At 39.9% G+C, this 19,365-nt stretch overlaps 5 protein-coding genes across 6 annotated transcripts; 1 reads left to right on the top strand and 4 right to left on the bottom strand.

Annotated features, from left to right (window-relative positions):
- Window positions 1-577: 577 nt before the first annotated feature.
- Window positions 578-3,011, bottom strand: LOC124195363 (la-related protein 7-like). Its single transcript, XM_046589731.1, has 9 exons — window positions 2,538-3,011; window positions 2,402-2,475; window positions 2,226-2,339; window positions 2,005-2,169; window positions 1,858-1,937; window positions 1,463-1,756; window positions 1,162-1,399; window positions 938-1,079; window positions 578-872 (listed from the first exon to the last, which is right to left on the bottom strand). Exons 1-9 carry the CDS (start codon window positions 2,827-2,829, stop codon window positions 667-669), a joined length of 1,605 nt encoding a protein of 534 aa, XP_046445687.1. The 5' UTR covers window positions 2,830-3,011; the 3' UTR covers window positions 578-666.
- A 116-nt stretch (window positions 3,012-3,127) lies between these two features.
- LOC124195362 (alkaline phosphatase-like) lies at window positions 3,128-5,623 on the bottom strand. The gene is made up of 10 exons (XM_046589730.1): window positions 5,381-5,623; window positions 5,204-5,308; window positions 5,027-5,142; window positions 4,773-4,946; window positions 4,518-4,709; window positions 4,253-4,445; window positions 4,045-4,179; window positions 3,786-3,977; window positions 3,594-3,716; window positions 3,128-3,488 (listed from the first exon to the last, which is right to left on the bottom strand). The coding sequence occupies exons 1-10, from the start codon at window positions 5,571-5,573 to the stop codon at window positions 3,151-3,153; spliced, it is 1,761 nt and encodes a 586-aa protein (XP_046445686.1). The 5' UTR covers window positions 5,574-5,623; the 3' UTR covers window positions 3,128-3,150.
- Window positions 5,624-6,215: 592 nt separating this feature from the next.
- Window positions 6,216-12,651, bottom strand: LOC124195625 (ras-like protein 1). 2 transcript variants are annotated; one of them, XM_046590112.1, is made up of 8 exons: window positions 12,494-12,651; window positions 10,609-10,761; window positions 10,510-10,540; window positions 8,116-8,255; window positions 7,836-7,982; window positions 7,157-7,280; window positions 6,724-7,047; window positions 6,216-6,640 (listed from the first exon to the last, which is right to left on the bottom strand). In XM_046590112.1, exons 2-8 carry the CDS (start codon window positions 10,720-10,722, stop codon window positions 6,402-6,404), a joined length of 1,119 nt encoding a protein of 372 aa, XP_046446068.1. In that variant the 5' UTR covers window positions 10,723-10,761; window positions 12,494-12,651; the 3' UTR covers window positions 6,216-6,401. The 2 variants fall into 2 exon arrangements, with proteins under 2 accessions (XP_046446068.1, XP_046446069.1); XM_046590113.1 differs by having other exon boundaries at window positions 10,609-10,780; window positions 12,494-12,636.
- Window positions 12,652-16,149: 3,498 nt separating this feature from the next.
- Window positions 16,150-17,136, bottom strand: LOC124195621. The gene is made up of 2 exons (XM_046590111.1): window positions 17,000-17,136; window positions 16,150-16,915 (listed from the first exon to the last, which is right to left on the bottom strand). The coding sequence occupies exons 1-2, from the start codon at window positions 17,007-17,009 to the stop codon at window positions 16,326-16,328; spliced, it is 600 nt and encodes a 199-aa protein (XP_046446067.1). The 5' UTR covers window positions 17,010-17,136; the 3' UTR covers window positions 16,150-16,325.
- Window positions 17,137-18,215: 1,079 nt separating this feature from the next.
- LOC124196441 lies at window positions 18,216-19,196 on the top strand. Its single transcript, XM_046591517.1, has 3 exons — window positions 18,216-18,343; window positions 18,495-18,723; window positions 18,862-19,196. Exons 1-3 carry the CDS (start codon window positions 18,334-18,336, stop codon window positions 19,028-19,030), a joined length of 408 nt encoding a protein of 135 aa, XP_046447473.1. The 5' UTR covers window positions 18,216-18,333; the 3' UTR covers window positions 19,031-19,196.
- The last annotated feature ends 169 nt before the right edge of the window (window positions 19,197-19,365 follow it).

Below are 19,365 nucleotides of genomic sequence, written 5' to 3'. Positions count from 1 at the left end.
ATTTTTAAAAAAACTTAGTTCATCCAAAAATAAATTAACTAAAAAGTAATTTTATCGAAAAATTTACTTCAGTAACTGTTGACCAATGACCAATGTTTCCTGATTTTCTTACTGTCTTGAAAGTTAAAACCACAGCCACGAGATGTTGCGAATAAATGTCTTTCAAGAAATACCGTATCAAATGCGATGAACCGCTTTAGCGCTTTTAAACGAAAACGTGCATCAAAACGTTTTAAAAATAAATTATTAAATTGTTAGAATAACACATTAAAATAACAGACTATTGAAATGGATGAACGAATAAACAAAAGCCGAAGCCATTCTCCTGGTGGGGAATTATCCGAGAGAAGGTTCCGGCAACATAATGTGTGTGAAATCACCGGAGTTTTCCCGCGTTTTTTGGTAAGCAAATCTAGACAATCCGTCGTCTATCTACTCAATTTTTAAATGAAAATCACTCATGTGATACTTTACAATATCAACCGAATAATGCTTTTCAGTTCGTTTGTAACGAAACAAAAAACCATAACATCGAATTAAAGTTCCTGTAATCAGACTCGATACACATCACAAGAACCTAGGTTCAAGACCATTGTATTAGGTGAACGAAAGAGGTTTATAAAAGCCGTACATGAAAGCCCGTTACGAGTAAATAGTTCGTCACCTTTAATCATCGTCCTCGCCGTCGAACCTAATATGCAGATTTTTGTGTTGTATAGCTCTGGTGGGGTAGCCAGGTTGGTCTGCGTCAATGATCGATTCCTTTTGCTTGCGGGCTCTCTCAGCTCCCGATTTTTTAGGTCGTGAAGATTTGTCACGCTTCTTTATTCGGTTCTCTTCGATCTTTTTCCAGTAGTCTCGTTCTTCTTCGCCTGCATATTTCACAATAATAATAATTATTAAATGTTTTCCTTTACTGTGCCAAAGAGAGAAAAACCTTGGAGAATTTCTGATTGACTCCATATTTTCTTGACGACTAGAGACTGGGCAGCTGCATCGTCAGTGCATCGTACAAAAGCAATTTTGCAACAGTCTTGCGCTTCTACGTAAGTTACACCCTCCTGACATTTGACTTGGCTCTAATAATTAAATTATACAATCAACTGTTATTACAAACAAAAAAATATTTAGTAAGTAAGTAGTAACGTAAGGAAGAAATACTTTGAAACGTTTGGCATCTGAAATAGGTTCGTCCAGAATGATTTTGACGATTCGACCAGGTTGAAAATCTGGACAGGGATCAGATCTGTCCTCAACAAATTGTTCTTTAGTTTCCTCAACTAATACAACAGGATCGAATCGGCTTTCATTATGTTGGCGTCGAGCATTCATTCGGATTTGGCGGAGACACTTGCGCTGCATATCAAGATATTTATTCCGCAATCTCTTCCACTCTTTCCTTTAATAATGAATTTATGGTTAAGTTCAGAACAATATTTTTGTTAAATTAAGGTAAATTTACTTGGACATGACCTGTAATGACAGGTTGAGAGCCTCTTCATTAATTTCATCTTTAAACACGTTTGGTTGCTTCTTCTTTTTTGTGATGGCTTTCGATTCATCTTGACTGGTAATTTCTTTTTCAGCTTTAATCACAGTTGTCTCTTCTATAGTCGTTGCAATGCCTTCTTTTATCTCAGTTGTTTCTTCTTCTACTTTTATTCTTTTCGATTTTGGTTCAGCATTGGATTCATCTTCCTCCGTTTCTGGTTTTGGGCTGGTTTTCTTCTCGTCCCCTTTTTCGTCTTGCTGACTCCTTTATGAACAATTATTTGATTTGAAAATCACATTAAAGTAAATAAAAAGGTAAATAAGTGAAAAACTTTCGATTGTTCAATTAGAAAGTAGTTTACGCACTCTGCATTGAACGCCTGAATACTACATAACTGCCCCGGATCTTCAGTCAATAAATGATACTCGCTGGAGGCTGCATATTCCTATAAAATTTTTGAATGAGCCCTCATTGTCTTTGTGTTACTGCCTAAATATGCAAAGAAAACTTACCGTGACAGCTTTGGCAGCTGACTCAGAATCACAAAATTCCACAAATGCAAAGCCTTTTATTCGTGTTGCATCTTTGAATTTGGGGAGTGAAACATATGCTACCACTCCATATTCAGAAAATATGCTGGTAATCCATTCAATTGAAGCATGGGGTGGTAATCTTTCCTGTTTATAAAGGGAAAATGTATTTAAGCTGTACACCAACAATTCTTTTTACTTACCACATACACAGTGCAAAGGTCTACCTCTTCCTGAGACTTAGGGCGGAATGGTGTAATTCTTGAAACCTTTGTCTCATCCTCACTAAGTTTTAATGTTTTAGAGAATTTTAACGCCTTAAAAAATGCATAGATTAATAATAAAACATGAACTGAGATTACATGATTTTAAGCTGTACCTTAGCAATTTCTTTGAGGTCTTCAGTCATTGCTCGAAGCTTATTAAAGTTCATAAAAACATGCAGTGGAATTTCTAACAAATATTAAATAATATGTTAGCTACACAAAAACAGAAAATAATATGTAATATATTACCAGGTCCATCTTTGATAACATTCTGCATAAACCTATCTTTTGAGAGATTTGCATCACTAAAGTAAAACTCCATTTGATTTCTAATGGCAGTATGCAGGGCCTTTTTTCGTTTACGAATTTTTCCCTTTTTTGTTGCTGTCCCTGAAGGGGTTTCATCTTTGTCAATTAAGTCTTTTGTCACTTCAGCATCGCAAGTTTCTTTGCTGGAAAAATCGTTGGGATTAGTCAATTCTTCTTCTTTTTTTATTTCTTCTTCTTTTTTTATATCTGCTTCTTTTATTATTTCTTCCATTTTTCCTCCTTTAAATTGCGAAGGAACAAACGTCAAGTCGTCAACTATCGCTATCGAGAATAAGTTCAGTAATAATAAACCAGCATTAACTAATTTAAGGATATATGTTGTAGAACTTTTCAACTTTGTAATTTAAAAAAAAGAAAAACACTATGTGTCAAACACGTTTTTAAGAGCCCTCTATCAAGTAGAAAATTCAGTTTTTAAGTGTATTCGTTAGATGGCGCTAGAAACGCAAGATTTTTCGTGCTGTCTTTTGTGTTAACAATGGGTTGCGAATATAAAATGATGCACTTTCGAATGTTAAATGACTAGTTTATTTTACTGAGTAAATACAGAAACGAGGAGTCGCTGGATCCAAACACAGGACATGAATGCGCTTATGCTCCCTAAAGAACGATTTACACCTATGCGACTAGAAGACGATGGAGTCGACGGAGGAATTGCAGTCGTTGAAGGTGGATTCGCTGGGTTGTTACAGAAAGTGAACCCGGGGCCGATGCAAGCGGCATAGCTCATTACATGAGCGATATAGTGCTGCTCATAGACGCCCTGGAATAGATGTGCTTGCGGACCGAGAGCGAAAATAGCTACGTCATCGCCACCGTGAGACTCGGTGGCCAGAGGAACCATGGCAGGTTGTAAAAATGAATCGGATACTATATAATTAAGATAAGTCAATAAAATGGTCTTGCTAATTTTATGCAAAAGATTATTTTGCTATGATCTCAATTAAAATAGTTGAAAATGAAACCAATATTTACTCGTATCAACATCGGTCAAATCCAGGCGCTCTCCACCAGAGAAACTGTTAGCATAACCGGGTCCATTGGCGTAACTTAGGGTTGTGTATGGTTTGAGATCGGAGGCCGCATAACCAACTAAGCCTTAAAGTTTGTAAATTAAGAAATAAAGAAAATTAGCTAAAATAATTCATCAGAGAGAAACCAACTAACCTAAAATATCATTGCCGCGTTTGGGATAGCCGTTAATACTCAAGGTATGCGAATGATCTGCCGTGACGATAATTAGAGTATCGTCCGAATTCGTCAGATTGAGTGCAGCAGCCACAGCAAGATCAAACTGGAAAGCTTCCTCGAGGGCCAATTTTGCTCGTCCGTCGTGATGAGCCTGGTCAATTCTCCCGCCTGCAACATGTTAATAATTAGTTGCGTACTTGCCATAACGTTTTCCGTGCGAGGCGTGGAATCGAACCTTCCACGAGAAGGACATAACCGTTGGCATCTTTTTGTAACATTTGAATGGCTGCTCGGGTCATTTGTTCCAGTGTAGGGTTATTGGCCGCACTCGATTCCAAAAAGTATTCCATATGAGATGGGCTGAATAAACCTGAACCATAATAATGTGCCAAATGTTACGGATTAAACTAAAGCTGCTAAACAGACGACGGTGGCAAACTAACCCAAGAGAAAATCGGTTCCGGCTACATCCACATTGACCAATTCATCTCGGGTAGTTACATATTTCCCCGTTGGGTGATCGGTCACCCACTGATCGATCAGATTTTTCCCATCTCTGCGGCGACCAGCTTCTTGTGTCTCAGGATCTGTCGTTGTGGTTGGAGTAAGATAAGTACGACCACCTCCCAAAATCACCTTACAACGCACACATAGATGTTACATCCTTGATTGATATGTATGCTTATACTAGAAAAAGGGTTTCATTACTTTAAGATTTTTGCCTGGGCTGTTGAGGACAAGTTGTTCGGCGATATCGTCACAAGTGTTGGAATCTACTCCATCAAAAGACTGGGCATAGTCATCCTCCCAATCACGATTGGCTGAATGGGCGTATGCTCCAGCCGGAGTGGCGTGAGTTACTCGTGTTGTAGTCACGATACCCGTCGCTTTGTTGGCTGCCTGATTGAATGAAAAGTTGTAGCTGAATCGACAAATGAAATATTGAAGTTGAAGTTTTCATACTTGGGCCCAAGTCATGACGGAATCAACTTGATTAGCCGGATCGATTTGTGTCGAGCAATTTTTTTTTATGACGTTGACGTCTAGTCCCAAGGTGTCTACATCAGTTTTAATGCCACACAAGTAGGCGGTAGCAGTGCAAGCGGAATCAGCCACTTGAATGTCCGTGCAGTACGTCTATGCGTGTTGGTGGACATTGATTTGGATTTTAATTAATGCGACATTTTAATTAGAAACATGTCGAGAATTCAATTTACCTTTGACAATGCAGCGTAAGGAAATCGATCAAAGTGAAGTTGTTCCTCTTCGCCCGTTTTGCCAGCCTTTTGTCCTTTATAGATTCGTGCAGCTGTTACAGTTGAAATTGACATACCTACCAAAGTAAAATTGAATTTTAAATGCTGCTGAGTAAGGCCCAGCGCAGATGTACTGACCATCTCCGAGAAATACTATGATATTTTTTGCTTGGCTATTGATCCTTTGTTTGGCCAGTTCGTCAAACAACAACTGCTGACCGAGTTGAGTCCAATATGCAGCGTCTGTTTAAATATTAGAAAATAACCACATGATATTTCCTCAGTAAGACAATTTTACCTTTTTCCACATTTTACCTTCCGTTGCGGACTGTTCCGCTTTGTTGTTAACGTCTGTGACGGAATCGCGAAGGGGTCTGCTGTGATGATGTTCGTCCCCGTGAACACCGGCTGTCGAAGACAATACCAGCGTCACCACCAAAAAAATTATTTTGTGTGAGCACACCATATTGGACTTGATCGTTTGAGATCTTTGTGTAGACTCCAGCATTTGTCTTGACTCAGTCTAAAAATTTCAATAAATTCATCGATGCAGCAGCCAAAGTGTTATCGAGGGAGCTAGCTTTCTTAATGGAGGGATTTATTCGTTACTATATCGCAAGGAAAAAATAGTTTGACTTGCATAAGAATTCCAAAAGATGGTGGGTGATGACGACAATTTTGTACCGTAAAATATGGCTGTGCGTTATTGTTTACCGAAAGTGTTATGCATGTCATGAAGTGTAAATAGTGTGCTAGAGCTAAACTCTCAGATTGCCAGACAGCGTATGGCTTCTTAAATTGTACTTTTTATCGCACTGGATAACCCTGATATCGTCACTAAATAAGTCTAGGTCCGCTTCAATGTTTTTCAAGCTCGAATATACTCCAAACTAATTTTACCCATCAATATTTTATGTCGTAAGGTTGCACGACCCTTGGAAGTTGTACTGTTTGTATGTTTGTATCCCATGACGCTACGAGTTTTTGTTGTTTGTTGTTCAGTTGAACAAATAAGTGGTCAGGAGATTTAGGAAACCTGACAGTATATCTCAACTCCATATCATTAGAATACGTTAACGTACGTGTTTTGATTACTCAATTAGACCCTACCCTATGTGAAACTCACTAATCAAGTATTTCCCAGCAACGGGAGTTGAAACGTGAAATGTGTAATTCCTGCCTCCATAGAAACACAATCAAGAGAAATAAAACGGCCAAAATAGTCATTTAAATGTCTAAAAAACAGCGAAAGCTTTCAATAAAAATAATTCACTGTTATGAAATGTAGAATAAATAATCAAAACAATTTAAAAAAAATGACATGTAATACGTATTTTTAGAATGCACTGCTGGCCCCTCTTAGGCTGATACTCATGCGGCGAGTAGGTCTCTTGTTGGCCAAATTGCACGCAACGGCTAAACCCGGATGATCGAGCTGGGCCACGGGCGCTGGCTGGGCACAATGGCGAACGATCACACGTTTATTTCGGAAGCTCAAACTACCCTCTGTGGAAGCCCTGGAGCGGAACTTGTCGTCCGGCGAGTTATTACCGGTTGCAGTAGGTGGCGGCGATTCTACACACGGAAAACAGAATTTAAAATTTCTCATAAGGAAGCTATATTATATAACATTAAATTTAGGTCATGAAGAGAGATACCTAAAGACAGAGAGATGGGCAACGCTCCATCTTCTCTTTCGCTAATGACGTCCATACTGTTGCTCTTGTTAGCAGAACACCGGCCGGCGAACGTCTCTAAACATCGCCGGCCAAAGTGGTGGTTTGACGTCCCGTTTGGTGTCGAGGCGCCGAGTGGTGGATGCGGCTGTTGCGTTTGGGGTGAATGCGATTGATGATGATGAGACTGATTGTACTTCCAACGGAAATATAAATCCTCCATCACTCTCTTGGCTACTTCAACTTCCTCCCGTACGGATATTTCGAAGAACAGATCACAGCCCAAATCACGGCTCCTTTTTTCTCCTGGGATGGATTAAACAAAAATGAAAAACGGTTTTTTATTTGAAAGAAGAGAAAATGCAATAACAGTTACAATCATTAAACTATGACGCATGATTGATTGATTATCTACCTTCCTCGGTAGTCACCATCCGATCTTCCACCTGGTCGACTTTATTGGCTACCAGGATAACACTCGAAGAGGACCCCATTATTTCTGCGCTGAGACCGTGGCCATTGCCAAAAGCTGAGCCAAACTAAAAGATACACGAGATAAAGAATTGTGTGGTTTAACCGGGTTTAACGTAGCAAAATACGATTGGTACAGCAATAACTAAAAACAATTATATTTCCTTTTGTCTAACCAACGAGAAAAATCAATTTGTCTTCCAAAGGCTTAGAACTTTTGATATGCTTTGATCTTTCATTCAAAGTAATGGCCTACCCCGCATTGATCAGGCGCTACGATTAGGATACCGTATAAGATCGATAGCATATGAACCTTTTTGTCTCGGGTCCATTTCATTTCATAGATTTCGTTCTCAAAATGTATGATTAAATTTTAATCGGATTGTAAAGCGCGGTAAAGCGCGACTAAATGAGTGATAGCTCAACATTCAAAATTTAATATTAATCAAACCGAAAAGGGAAAAAATTCTTTAGTGCTCTTATATTAAAATTACGTCATTTTTTTTGGGGGGGGGGGATTTAAAGAATTCCGGAAATAGATTCATCGAAAGTTGATCAAGTCTACAATATAATAGAAAAATAAAAAGTCCCGCTACATGAAATAGAAAATACCGGATATTTACCAAATGTCGTCGACGACGCTTATTGTAGCCGATAAGGAATCGAAGTCGACAGCACTCGTCAAACGAGCACTTGTCCGTCACTGAATACAAAAGAACAAAGGCGTCAGCCCAGCGGATCTTGGCTTCCAGGTCGGATTGACTCCCGTCCTATCAAATATAGAAAGAGGGCAACGACGTATATAAGTAAGATTATGTGAATTTATGGTGATGAAAGTGCACAAGTTTATGAGTGCCTGTGCGTCTAGACAATGCCAATATTTATTTTGTCGTTTACTCAAACCTCCAGATGGTGTCCTCCACTATCCAGAAGCTCCAGCATCACGTGCTCTCCGTTCAAAGTTGTGTTGACCGGATAACATCTTTCCAATTTGGGGTCGTAGTCTCCGATGAAGCGACGAGTTAAGAAACGAACCACGAACGCTGCAAATCCATTTCATCATTCAACCATATCATTTCATTTGGCAAATAGGATCAGAAAACGTATTACAGAAAATGCACCGGAGCTATAGAGAGAGAAAAAAGTTTCTTATATTATAAACAACTCGGTAGACTGCTCTAGTTATGTAAGCTTATACATATAAGCTTAGCCGATGGCCTGATTCTGTATACAAAAATAAAGTTTTTCAAGTCTAAACATATAAATAGAGGGTCTTAAATTTCTTTTTTAAGGGTTAACATAGTTTCTAAATATAGACATGATGGTGCTGCGTGCAATGGCATATTATGTCTAGGCCTATTTTAGCGTTAAAAGAGTAAAAGTAACAACGCGCACTTTCTTGTCAAGTGAACCTTATACGAACTCTCGGGTCTTATCGGGTTGATGCAGCTCTGTAGGCATCACTCTCATATAACTGGGGGCATTGTTGGTGGTGCAAATCGTACGACGATCTGCTTTACTTTCAAAACCAAAATAGCGTGTATTTGCGCTCTAAAGCCTTGCATTTTCCCAAGTATATGTAAATAACGGATGGAAAACATGGTAGGAAAAATATATAAGAAATGCGCTGATTGACTATGTTATTCTTTGATTGTTGAATTTGTTTTCGTTTTCCGCTCTATTTTTAGACAAACCCTGACGTCAATTGAACGTGACAAACACGACAAGACAGTCGGGTAGCTTTTGGTCGAATAGACTGCTGCTGCAAGCGATGGCAAAACAAATTTAAATGCTAATAGACTGTCAATAACAGATTGAAAACAAAAAAACGAGAAGAGTCGCAGAGGCCGCATTGAAGGAACGCTGGGGGAAAATAGGTTTTTTCGTGTATATTAACGATCCGTGATGACCAAAATGCAATTAGGATCATTTGTTTACGAGTGTTAAAGGCGCTACATAGCAGTTTCACGGTTGTGTCGCCAAGGTAACGAACAGCCAACTACTCAGCTATATACTGATGATCGAGGTTCTTTTAATTTGTCTGTTCGCCAATTGTCCGCCCTTGTTGGGTTTCCGTTCGTATGGACTGTGGATGGCAACGTGACCTTCAACTTTTTGGCGAGCATATGCAGGTAGAATTGATCTTTCACCCGCATCCATGGCAACCATTGGAATTGCATAATTCAGTTAAATTGTTATCATTTTCCGTTTCGCTTGTGCCTCCAGACGGAAGAGTTGCAGTCACACCAGTGTCAAGTAATCACTCCGGCACCTTCCGCCCCACTTGATCCATATCTCGTCCATCTTTATGCTGATCTTTCCGCCACAGTCTTAATTGCTCTCCTGACATTGTTGAGACAGTAGGACAAGACGGACGCTACACAATATCATTTGCTTCCCATTAGATGTGCGCAGCTTGAGGGCAATATGAAGAGGTTTTGGGGTCCGCGAGAATAATGTCTGGCCGGTATTCTACGCATTCGGCATTCCCATTGCGCGCTACACATGTTGGGGAAACTGTTGACTTCTCGGTAAACAGCTGTCTCCCGACTGCCAAAGCCTCGTCGACGAATTAGCAATCGCGATGGAATGATAGAGCCTTTCTCCGAAGTAATATGCCATGTCGTTGCGCTTTACCATTAGCCTCACATCGCCTTCTCATTTGCATTACTAAACTTGTGCTCTCTCTTGCCCTAGTTACACACTCATATGCACTGCAGCAGTCGTATAGTTGGTTTGACTTGCTCTTTTTTAAAGGATGCAATGATACAATCAGCCGTCGCAAACACACAACTTATACTGTATACGCACGTCCACACTTCTAGAGTTGTAGTAGCGCGTTTGATATTACAAAGGGTTCGTGGAAATAACATATGCCCACCTTATTTACTATCATAAATGTGTGATGTGCGATGTCTGTTTGGTCGTCCTGTCGTTTTACGCCGTCTATTTTATTCTTGAAGGGTTCAATGTGTACGAGGTGATATCAAATACTATTGTCAGTTGACCAACCAACACTGACAGCCCAGACAACCGGCATGAGACATCACAAGGCCTGATGTTTTTCCTGGGTTTTCCATAATATTAACATAGCAACTGCCGAGCATACTGAATACATCAAGTCTATTCAATATTATTGAAAAATTAGACTCCACTCTAGCTGGTGTATCGATTTCGCCATAAATTTAAAAACAATTGCGCTCGGAAGCTTGCTAGGAAAGACTTTGTAACTCGACACATTTTTCTTATCAGCTATATACTCATGATGGACTCAAATAAAAGCTGAAATTATCTTACCAGATTTGCCAACCGAGTGATGACCGAGAACCTGTGCATAAAATAATAACATTGATTAGAAAATGATTAGCAATGAAAATCAGGATTTGTAAACTCTACCATGACTCGCCATCGTGGCCTTAAAGACAACGTTGCCAAATTAAGGCGGTTGACCAACTTGTTGCAGTGCGGACTATCCGACGGGTGTTGCTGGTGTTTGGGTGGCGACGCCATCGATTTTCCCTCCTTGCTTCGACCACGTCTGCTCCAAGCCTGCAACAACAAATTCAAACTTTTTTGTTTGTTTATTTTTAATTTCCAACATCACGACCGCAATCCTAATTCATATGTGCAGAAAAGAGGAATCCAGATAGATCTGTATTATGTTCAAGATGACATCTGAGGTTCGCGGGGTACTATATATTATGTCTTATGTCTCAGTCACGATGATTAGGTTTCCTTCAAAGAGTTACTAGATTTCTCTTTTTTCAATATTCTCGTTTCATTTCGTTCGGTAACAAACTATGCGGAATATATAGCCTAGAGTATTGCGTGAGACGGAAGAAAGCGGGGGAGACACAGGAAATGGGATCTGCTATATACTAGACAGAACCGCCCGCTGGATAACAATTGAGAGCAGCAATGTGAGAAATACGGATGGGATGAAATGGCCTAGGGGGAGGAGGATATCATCGCAGAAAGAGCAAAAGGAAGAGGGACGAGCAGAGACGCGGACGGATATGATGAAACCACCATTTTGATCTTAAAGGTCTGTCAAAGGCTCGGCAGCTGTCTTTGATAGCCTTCGGCTCACACGCCCCACATATAGCGAGCTGCTGATGGGCGCGAGGATCGAACAAGAATGGGGTAGAGCATTTGGAGACAAAACAGGAAATCATCCGCATAACTGTAATACCATTTTCACAGAAAACGTAACATATAGTACATGTGCGATATGTTACGTATAGCACATATACGAGCGGCTGTGGATCGTGGATGATCCACGGTCGCTCTGTGTTTATAGAAGGCGTCTTATTATTAATCTCAATTTCTCTTCAAGACGTACGCTGGACGCTGGACTGCTTCAATGCACTATTAATTGCTGACGTAGCCTTACTTTTCCCCCTCGGTATATAGAGAGTGATATAGCTATTCAGGAGCTCAGCCAGCGACAAAGAAAAATATATCCAATCAACCAACTGGACTTGACTGAATGACGAATAGATGCTCTTTTAGCGGTTATACTATTTATTTTTTGGTTGCGGCATAGCTGGATTTTTGCTATAAGCGCAGAGCAATCTGCGTTGCTTCATCAGCAAGGAAATAAACAAGGAAAAGATTTCCGGAACGCGATACGAATTCAAATAAAAGAATACGGCGCACAAATGGTGAGCTGGAAGTGCGTCATTCAACGTAGTATATTTTTGTGTCTCTTTTTTTCCCCCTTTCGTTTCCAAACGATTTTCGCTGAAAAGCGCAAAGCGATCTTTTTTCCTTGTATACCGGGAAAGGGAGCGTCTTTTTCGGTGCAAGGATATATAATGCGACCCTGGCTTTCGCCATGAAAATAACGGCCCTATAACAACGCTAACCAATAATCAACAATGAAAATCAAATGGCTCTATCCGAGAGGAAAGTACAAAGAAAAGGATGAAAATATGGGAAAACGACCGACGTAGATAGCGGTAGGTAGAGACGGATTGTCGAGGGATATAGACATCAGTTGTGTATATCGACCATGACGATATAGCGCTACCCCATCGCAAGTGAGGCAGAATGATAGATAAATAAAGACAATGATAATAATCCAGCTCCGCGTTTCAATAAGCACAGACTCCAACGAGCTCCACTTGATTGCTCGGAAAGCTATAACGGAAGGCCAACTATTAATTAAACATTGAATGACGAATAAAAAATTGGATTGTCTCTAAAAGAGACAAGTCAACAACTCAGTGAAAATGTGAAACATAATATTATACGTAAGCGGTAGCATAACATCACTCACTGCTGATTAAGTTGTTGATTGATAGAATATGAGTCACAGCTCGCCAGTAACACAATCAACCAAATAACCAAATACCAAAATATCAAATGAGCATCAACCGGCAATCGATGAGAGCAACTTGAGCGTCTTGTTTTCTGATCGAAAGCTCCACCGACACTGGGAGGCTCACCCTGGGAGTGCTAGCATTTGGGCGGATGTCTCCATGGGCTGCGGCTGGATGTAGAGTACAGAACAAGGACATGTTCTTCGACAGGCGCGCGCGCAACAACAGTTTGAGGCCACAATGAATTAAAAAAACTTGAATTGTTTTATTTTCTTCTTTACTTGTCACTACCAACTTTTCAATAATAGTCCAAACAGTATTTGCTAAATTTCCTTAGAACTATTGCTAATATTTCAAAAGCAGATCACCCAAAAACATAAAAATAAAAATAAAAATAGAAAAAATAGTCTGGAAAAACCTACGTAAAAAGATTCTTTTATTCATGTCCAATGATAAAAGTAATTTATCATGATACATAGCAAAATAGTCATTTAGGCTACGTATTCGTTTTTTTTGTTGAAATGTACCTACGTGATACCATCCTACGTGGTGGTACTCCTGCTAAAGAGTTTGCGTTGAATGCAGCATAAATCTGATTACGTGATAAATGGTGTTGATTGGCGACTTTTCTCTATTGAACTGATTCTGGTAAAAGGTTTGACAAAAATTATGACCGAAATATCCAACCGCATTGTGAGATTGTATTGTCAGGCTACTCGAAAAGAAAAGCAATTGTCGGGCTATTCGAAGATAAAAAAAGGATCACGCTCACTTTGTCCTAAGTTTTCCGATTGAGTGTTCATGTGTGAACGCTCTCGTCTGAGGAAACCCTTTTGAAAGTGTCGTGAACTTTACAACAAAGGCAGGCGTTGCATTGTGACACTGCTTGTTTTCTTTCTCCCGCCGTGCATTTTAAAGTAACATAAAAGCCGGAAAGGGATGATGGCTATACGCCAAAGTAAAATCAAAACAGAATAATATTGGCTACGCGTGTCCATATAAAGGCCAATAATAAAAGTAGCCCTGCTATGCAAACTCTAAGAATGTCGGAAATGCAATGATTTCTAGTTGGCTATTTTGATTTCTATGGTTGGCTTCTTTTGTGTAACTTTCCAATGCCAAGGTTTTATATTAACACTTGGAAGAGAATCATAACTCACCAGATTTGTCTAGAAAGTGCCTTTATCAAGCCTATATACGCCGTATAGATCTCCTTTCGTGCGAAATATAAAATAAGCGCCATAAGCCTAAACGGCCGCAGTCAGCAATATTTTTGTTCCATCCTTTCCGCCGAACTGACAAAAAGACCGCATGTATTTGGCCGCGTGCATAAGCAACCCATATTATTATTATTATTATTATTTATTATTTACCTTCCTGTTATTGTTATATGGGTTATATAGCTACCGGTACCGTAGTATTTTACCTGGAAAATCTAAGCGTATTAAATGTGTATCAAATCTTTTTATAGATAAAAGAAACGAACGGGCGGATTGGAAAATAATAAATTTTATTTTATTCACTCAGCTCTTTAGTTCATTTTTTATTTTTGCTTTTAGATCAGTGACCGTTATGTAGCACGATGTTTGATGTTGCAATAGCCTAGCTTAGCCACTGTATGCCTGATTCTTCAGTCACCAAGACAACAACCGTCTTTTCCGTCGCAACGTCTTCAACTACGCACCAGCTCCGGAATCCACGACTCCTACCGGCTATATACATCATCGTCTTATCTCATCGACCGGATTTCGTGAACCGTCAAAACTTGTATTTCCCAGTCCTGCGTTCATACAGTTGTGTCTATCAGGCGACTGTTGAACTAGAAGTCTACAGCCATAAGCGTATGTTTAGAGCTTTTAATCCATATGGGAATCGCGTGCTCTCTATAGTTGCACTATTGAGTGACAGGAAATCTAACACACTTTCCAGACGTTTTCTAGAAGTCCTGATGCCATGCAAAGTGGTGTAGAGGACATTTTTGTTATTTGCTTTTACGTTACTTTATCAAACAGTCCAGAACTATATGTCGCGGTTGTCGCGTGCGCAGTAGCTATTGGATATACGCCGAAAGTGGTTCTTGTATACATTGCAACCTTGCTCTAATTGAATAATCCAAGTTAATGAATTGGTTTCGTTTGAAAACCACAAATTAAAGTAATTATCATGCCGGATCCAGACCCTACAACACGAAGCGACTACCGGGTATGGATGAAGATTGAAGCCGTTGATGACGATCTTATTATACGTGTTTGTATGGGTTGCCATGACAAGGACTCTAGCTATACATCGTCACGCAGAGTCATCATGCACATATATAACTGCGTATTTTGTATGTATTACTTGCCGGCAAGCTTTTGTATATATGTATATCCGGATCCCCCTTTATTAGATAGATTTTCATTTTACAACAGAATGTAATTTGATTTCAAACTGACCCAATTGTTTGTGATTTTTTGGACGTAATTATTCTCTTATAGGAATCTTTTATTTAATGGCAGCACTCTGTTTTGGTTCCCCTTCGACCTTCAAAAGCGAAGATTGCGCTGGATGTTATTCAATTAAGAGTCGCAGCTCGTTGGTTTGGCCATTTGTTATGGACCGGAAGAAATCGTAGAGTAAATAAAGAACCCAATGATATAAACACCACCCAACTGGTGGTGGGAACGACGAGAAAATGAGAATAGCGTCCGAGTCCAAAGCCGTTCAATGTCACCGAGAAGGCTGTTTATTATTACAGCCGGGATCGTTTGCCACTTCGCTTGAAACAAATAACGAGAAGAAAATAAAAATAATACAATTTTTTTTGCACGTATAATGGTTTTCCCCTATTCCGCTTCAAAGTCAGCCAGTCAATAAATCTCTATTATGTGTTGCAAACGCATTTGAAGTGATATATATATGTTTTGAAATAGAAATAAAATCAAAAGGAAATGAACTGGTTACCGACAATTTAATGCGCATGGAAGCAGCGGCATTCAAACCACACTTTCATTGCATCTCTACTTTTCATCCCTTTTTATAGCGAGTGGAATGGCAACATAACAGCGCCATCCGTGAACGGAATTGAAATAGAGCGAGTGAGACGGCTGGGGTCGTTGCTTTGCTAGCGGATCTTTTAAAAACATTGAAAATAAATAGTCTGTAGACTTTTTTCACAAGTTGATATACCTAGCCACTATAGCGCGCCCAGCAGCGTTGTACTTAATACTTTTGTTCCCATTGTTTCCCCCCATACGAGTCCTGAAAATATAAGCCTTTGGAGATGTCGTTGTGGTTCGCGTATTGATTCGCGTAAATTCACTTTGCAGTATTATATGTCAATAGAATCTCTGTGAGGAGCATTTTGAAAATTCCGCCACAGCCACCACAGCAGTATTTCAACTTGATCTTAATTTGAATACTAATTGCCTAATTTTAATAATAATAACACATAGAATTATGAAAACAAGAAAACGTCCTTACAAACTAATGCGCCAGAGCCTCGGTAGGCAACAAACAAGATCTAATCCGCCACAAACTTCCACAGTCTACCAAGAATTAAGCATTATTATGCAAACATCACTAGGCCATAATTTTTTAGCTTGCAGAGAAATGTTATGAAAAAAAGTTAAAATTTGTTTTCGGAATTGTTTATAGTATCTGGTGGATTGCAGTTGCAAAGTAAATAACCATATAGAAGTTGAATACAAACAAAATGGTAACAACAAATAAACACATCACAATTTGAGCATGGCGTTTCAATTTTTCGTGCATGTACAGTATTTGAGTATTATTCATCGTCACGTTTGTTCACTCGATTATGTTGCACTCGAAGGAATCGCACGAGTCAGCAGCGACCAGGACGGGCGTGGTCCTCGGGACCAGTTTGCAAAAATAAGCTGGACAAACGTTAGACTGTTGGTAGGATTGTTGATACTGGTACAAAGGCGAAGAATAAGATGGGCCGCTGTATTCGGTGGACATCGGCTTGTCTGCCACACAGATTAAGTAATTCCTTTTCCCACAGACAGGAGGGACTGCCGGTGCGGTAGCATTAGTAATTGCATCCAGCGACGGAAGAGCAGATCGGTAGCAGTAGTACGACAAGCAGTTGGATGGTGTGACCGACGAGTAGTTGGGCTGCGGGTAAACCGGACGCTGAGGTGCTTGAACGCCGTAGATGGAAGAGCCGTAGAAATTGGGGCTGCTGTACGAGACCGGAGGTGGTGGTGGTGGTGGCGGGGCGGAATACAGAGGATTGTACAGGCGATCGATCCCGCTGGTTACGTAAGGCACGTCGTAGTTGGGATAACGTTGGAAATCGGCTGGCAATGCCAACAGCAGCGCTTGAACGACCATCAGACGGAGAAGGGATGACACCACGGAATGACGTTGATTGCCTTCGTTAGAGAAAACGTAACACATGGCGTCATTATACACATAGATATTACACAGCAATCTCTAGAGTAAAAAAAGATAGTTACCGGCAATCATATTGGGTGTTTCAGAGTTGAATGTATTAGTGCAGGACTCCGTCAGGTTCGTCTGGATGCTGTTGACTGAATGAGCAACGAGGATCGAATGCAACTTCTATCATCTTTACACCTGTCTTTTTATATGTTGGCTAATCGCCCTCAAGCTCATTTTCATTTCACACTTTACAGTGGGGCTCTCTGGCGGCTAACAGTATGTCACCAAAACAAAAATTTGGCCAGTTTAAATGCTTCACGCCCCTATTTTTTTTTTAACCTGTCATACATTTCCTATTTAAAGTCTTATTTTGAAATGTGTTAAAGTACGCAACTGTTTATAACTATTCAAAATAGAAATGCGTCAATGCGATTCTAGCGCAAAATGATTTCCGTTTGGCTCTTCCTTCATTTCCGTTCAATTAAGGTTCCGGCCAGTCAATCAACTGTTGTCTTTGTCCTTGTGCTGGCCGGGGAAGAAACTCTCCGGGAGCCTCGGGACCACATTGTTATTTTGGCCAACTGCTTACGTCAATGATGCTGAAAAAATAAATTGCGCAATCTCCTTGCCCACGTGTCAGACGTGTGTGGGGTTGCTAGCCCATTTGATATTCCATTCTCTATAGTGTATTGTTGCCATCCAAACAGACAACAAATTATAATTACATTAAATTAAATGAATTCAGTTAAAACCCATTGTTCAACACGAAACTGCCTACAGTCCTAAACTAGTTGTTTCAAGTCTAAATGAATTTTATTATAATTATAATCAGTCTCAGATTGTTTAGTATTTTTATGTAGACAAAAAGAATAGTTGACATGCCATTCTTATTCAATTAAGTATATTGTGAGCACGAAGAGATTTAACCATAAATACTCGGTTTGTATTAGGTATAGAACCTAATCACGCAGAGTGCATTATTGCATTACCCCCAAAAGAACGAAATGATAAATCCACGGGTGGGTATAATAAAATCAATGGGAAATGGAGAAAAAAAATAGAGGTAGGGATGACGTAATCTAAGAAGATGATTCAATTCTGCTAAATTCCGGAAAAATACACGTGGTTCGCCTCGGGCATCATAGACACTTTTACCTGTCACCTCTCTCTAGAGGCTGGGAATATTGGGTTATCGACCCAATGTTGCCCTTGTAATATCGTCTCGTTTTCCTTTTTTCTTTTTCCAACGCTTCCTTCGTCCGTTAAAAGTTGCATCGTAGGAGTAAAAAGGGTAAGGGTTACCTTTGACCCAAGGCAATTTGCTCAGGTACATAAGCCACAATGTCAGGTAGAAAAATTACCCACTCTGTTCTGAGCATTGCCAACAGACACTCACTTCCAATTCACCATGCTGCCAGGTGAAATATCGCTTTATCTTCTTGTTCTAGTTTAGTGTATTAATTTGTAATTTTCTTTAAATGATTTCCAATTTCATTTCTTGTGGCCTAGATATCCGTTGTCGTCTGTATTTGTGTTGTTATTTACGATTTTTGTTTTCCAATTTTCAAGTGTCTCTTTGCAAAGCTGTATTGATGATGTTGGTCATTGTCATCCGCTCTTCGGCCGCACCAACTGAAGCTGGAGATAAAACGGCCCGTCTAAGCTACGGCTACCCCAACATGCAGCAGCCGTTGCCATACGGAGGCAGCAACTTTTACGGCGGCAACAATAACGGAATCTACTACAATCAGGGCGCCATTAGTCCGTTTCCTTTGGTTCTCGATGCCTCCTGCAAAAAGTAAGTCTCCAATTCGTTGTGGATTTGTTTGTATACGTCAAAACTTATTTGCGCATTTTAAATGAATGGAATTAAAGTTAATTCACTATTAGAGGCGTTGTGATGCGCTTCGCTAATTTATACAAATGTTTAAAATAGGTACACGTGCGATTCGAAGCCAGGCATGAGGACTGGCAGCTGCGATATGACTTGCAGTCCAGATAGGATCACTCCGCAATGCCCGGTATTCAACTGCATCTCCGCCTCGCCCGGTACCTGTGGAAACATGAGGTGCGAGGTTAGCACTTATTCACACGTGCTCTACTGATTCTCAGTCGAAACGTTTTTTCATTGTTGTTATCAATCCCCTTTCTATAGCTTCTTTCCTTCCAAAAAAAAAACCCCGCTGTCAATCTCAATGTTTATTACTTGTTTTATCGTCTGTGATTCAATTTGGAAAAAATCGGTTGTTTCATAAACTCGGCGTGATTGTATTGAAAGATCTAATCATTTCCTTAGTTTCACGCTTCTAGAAGAGTAGTGAAAAAAGATAGTGCGATGCATTAAAAAAGAGTAAACAGGGAAAAACTTCACGTTTGTCCTGTTAGCGCAAATAAAATTCCTAATTCTTGAACAACAAAATATTTGTGGCGTCGCGTCTAG

This window comes from Daphnia pulex, chromosome 6, assembly GCF_021134715.1.
Source record: "Daphnia pulex isolate KAP4 chromosome 6, ASM2113471v1".
Lineage (NCBI taxonomy): Eukaryota > Metazoa > Arthropoda > Branchiopoda > Diplostraca > Daphniidae > Daphnia > Daphnia pulex.
Note: the sequence above shows the minus strand (reverse complement) of the source record. Positions and strands in the feature narration are given on the sequence as shown.

Bases quoted from the DNA above. Each gene is read 5' to 3' on its own strand.
- LOC124195625 (XM_046590112.1), bottom strand. From the start codon at position 10,722: ATGGCGTCGCCACCCAAACACCAGCAACACCCGTCGGATAGTCCGCAC. The intron at 8,256-10,509 runs GTAAGATAATTT...ATGGATTTGCAG, and splicing joins TCACTCGGTTGGCAAATCTG to CGTTCGTGGTTCGTTTCTTA. The intron at 7,983-8,115 runs GTTTGAGTAAAC...TATATTTGATAG, and splicing joins GTGGAGGACACCATCTGGAG to GACGGGAGTCAATCCGACCT.
- LOC124196441 (XM_046591517.1), top strand. The intron at 18,724-18,861 runs GTAAGTCTCCAA...TGTTTAAAATAG, and splicing joins CTCGATGCCTCCTGCAAAAA to GTACACGTGCGATTCGAAGC.
- LOC124195362 (XM_046589730.1), bottom strand. From the start codon at position 5,573: ATGCTGGAGTCTACACAAAGATCTCAAACGATCAAGTCCAATATGGTG. The intron at 4,947-5,026 runs GTAAATTGAATT...CAACACGCATAG, and splicing joins CTTACGCTGCATTGTCAAAG to ACGTACTGCACGGACATTCA. The intron at 4,710-4,772 runs GTATGAAAACTT...TCATTCAATCAG, and splicing joins CCGTCATGACTTGGGCCCAA to GCAGCCAACAAAGCGACGGG.
- LOC124195363 (XM_046589731.1), bottom strand. From the start codon at position 2,829: ATGGAAGAAATAATAAAAGAAGCAGATATAAAAAAAGAAGAAGAAATA. The intron at 1,400-1,462 runs GTAAATTTACCT...TCATTATTAAAG, and splicing joins TCATTACAGGTCATGTCCAA to GAAAGAGTGGAAGAGATTGC. The intron at 1,080-1,161 runs GTATTTCTTCCT...TTTAATTATTAG, and splicing joins CAGATGCCAAACGTTTCAAA to AGCCAAGTCAAATGTCAGGA.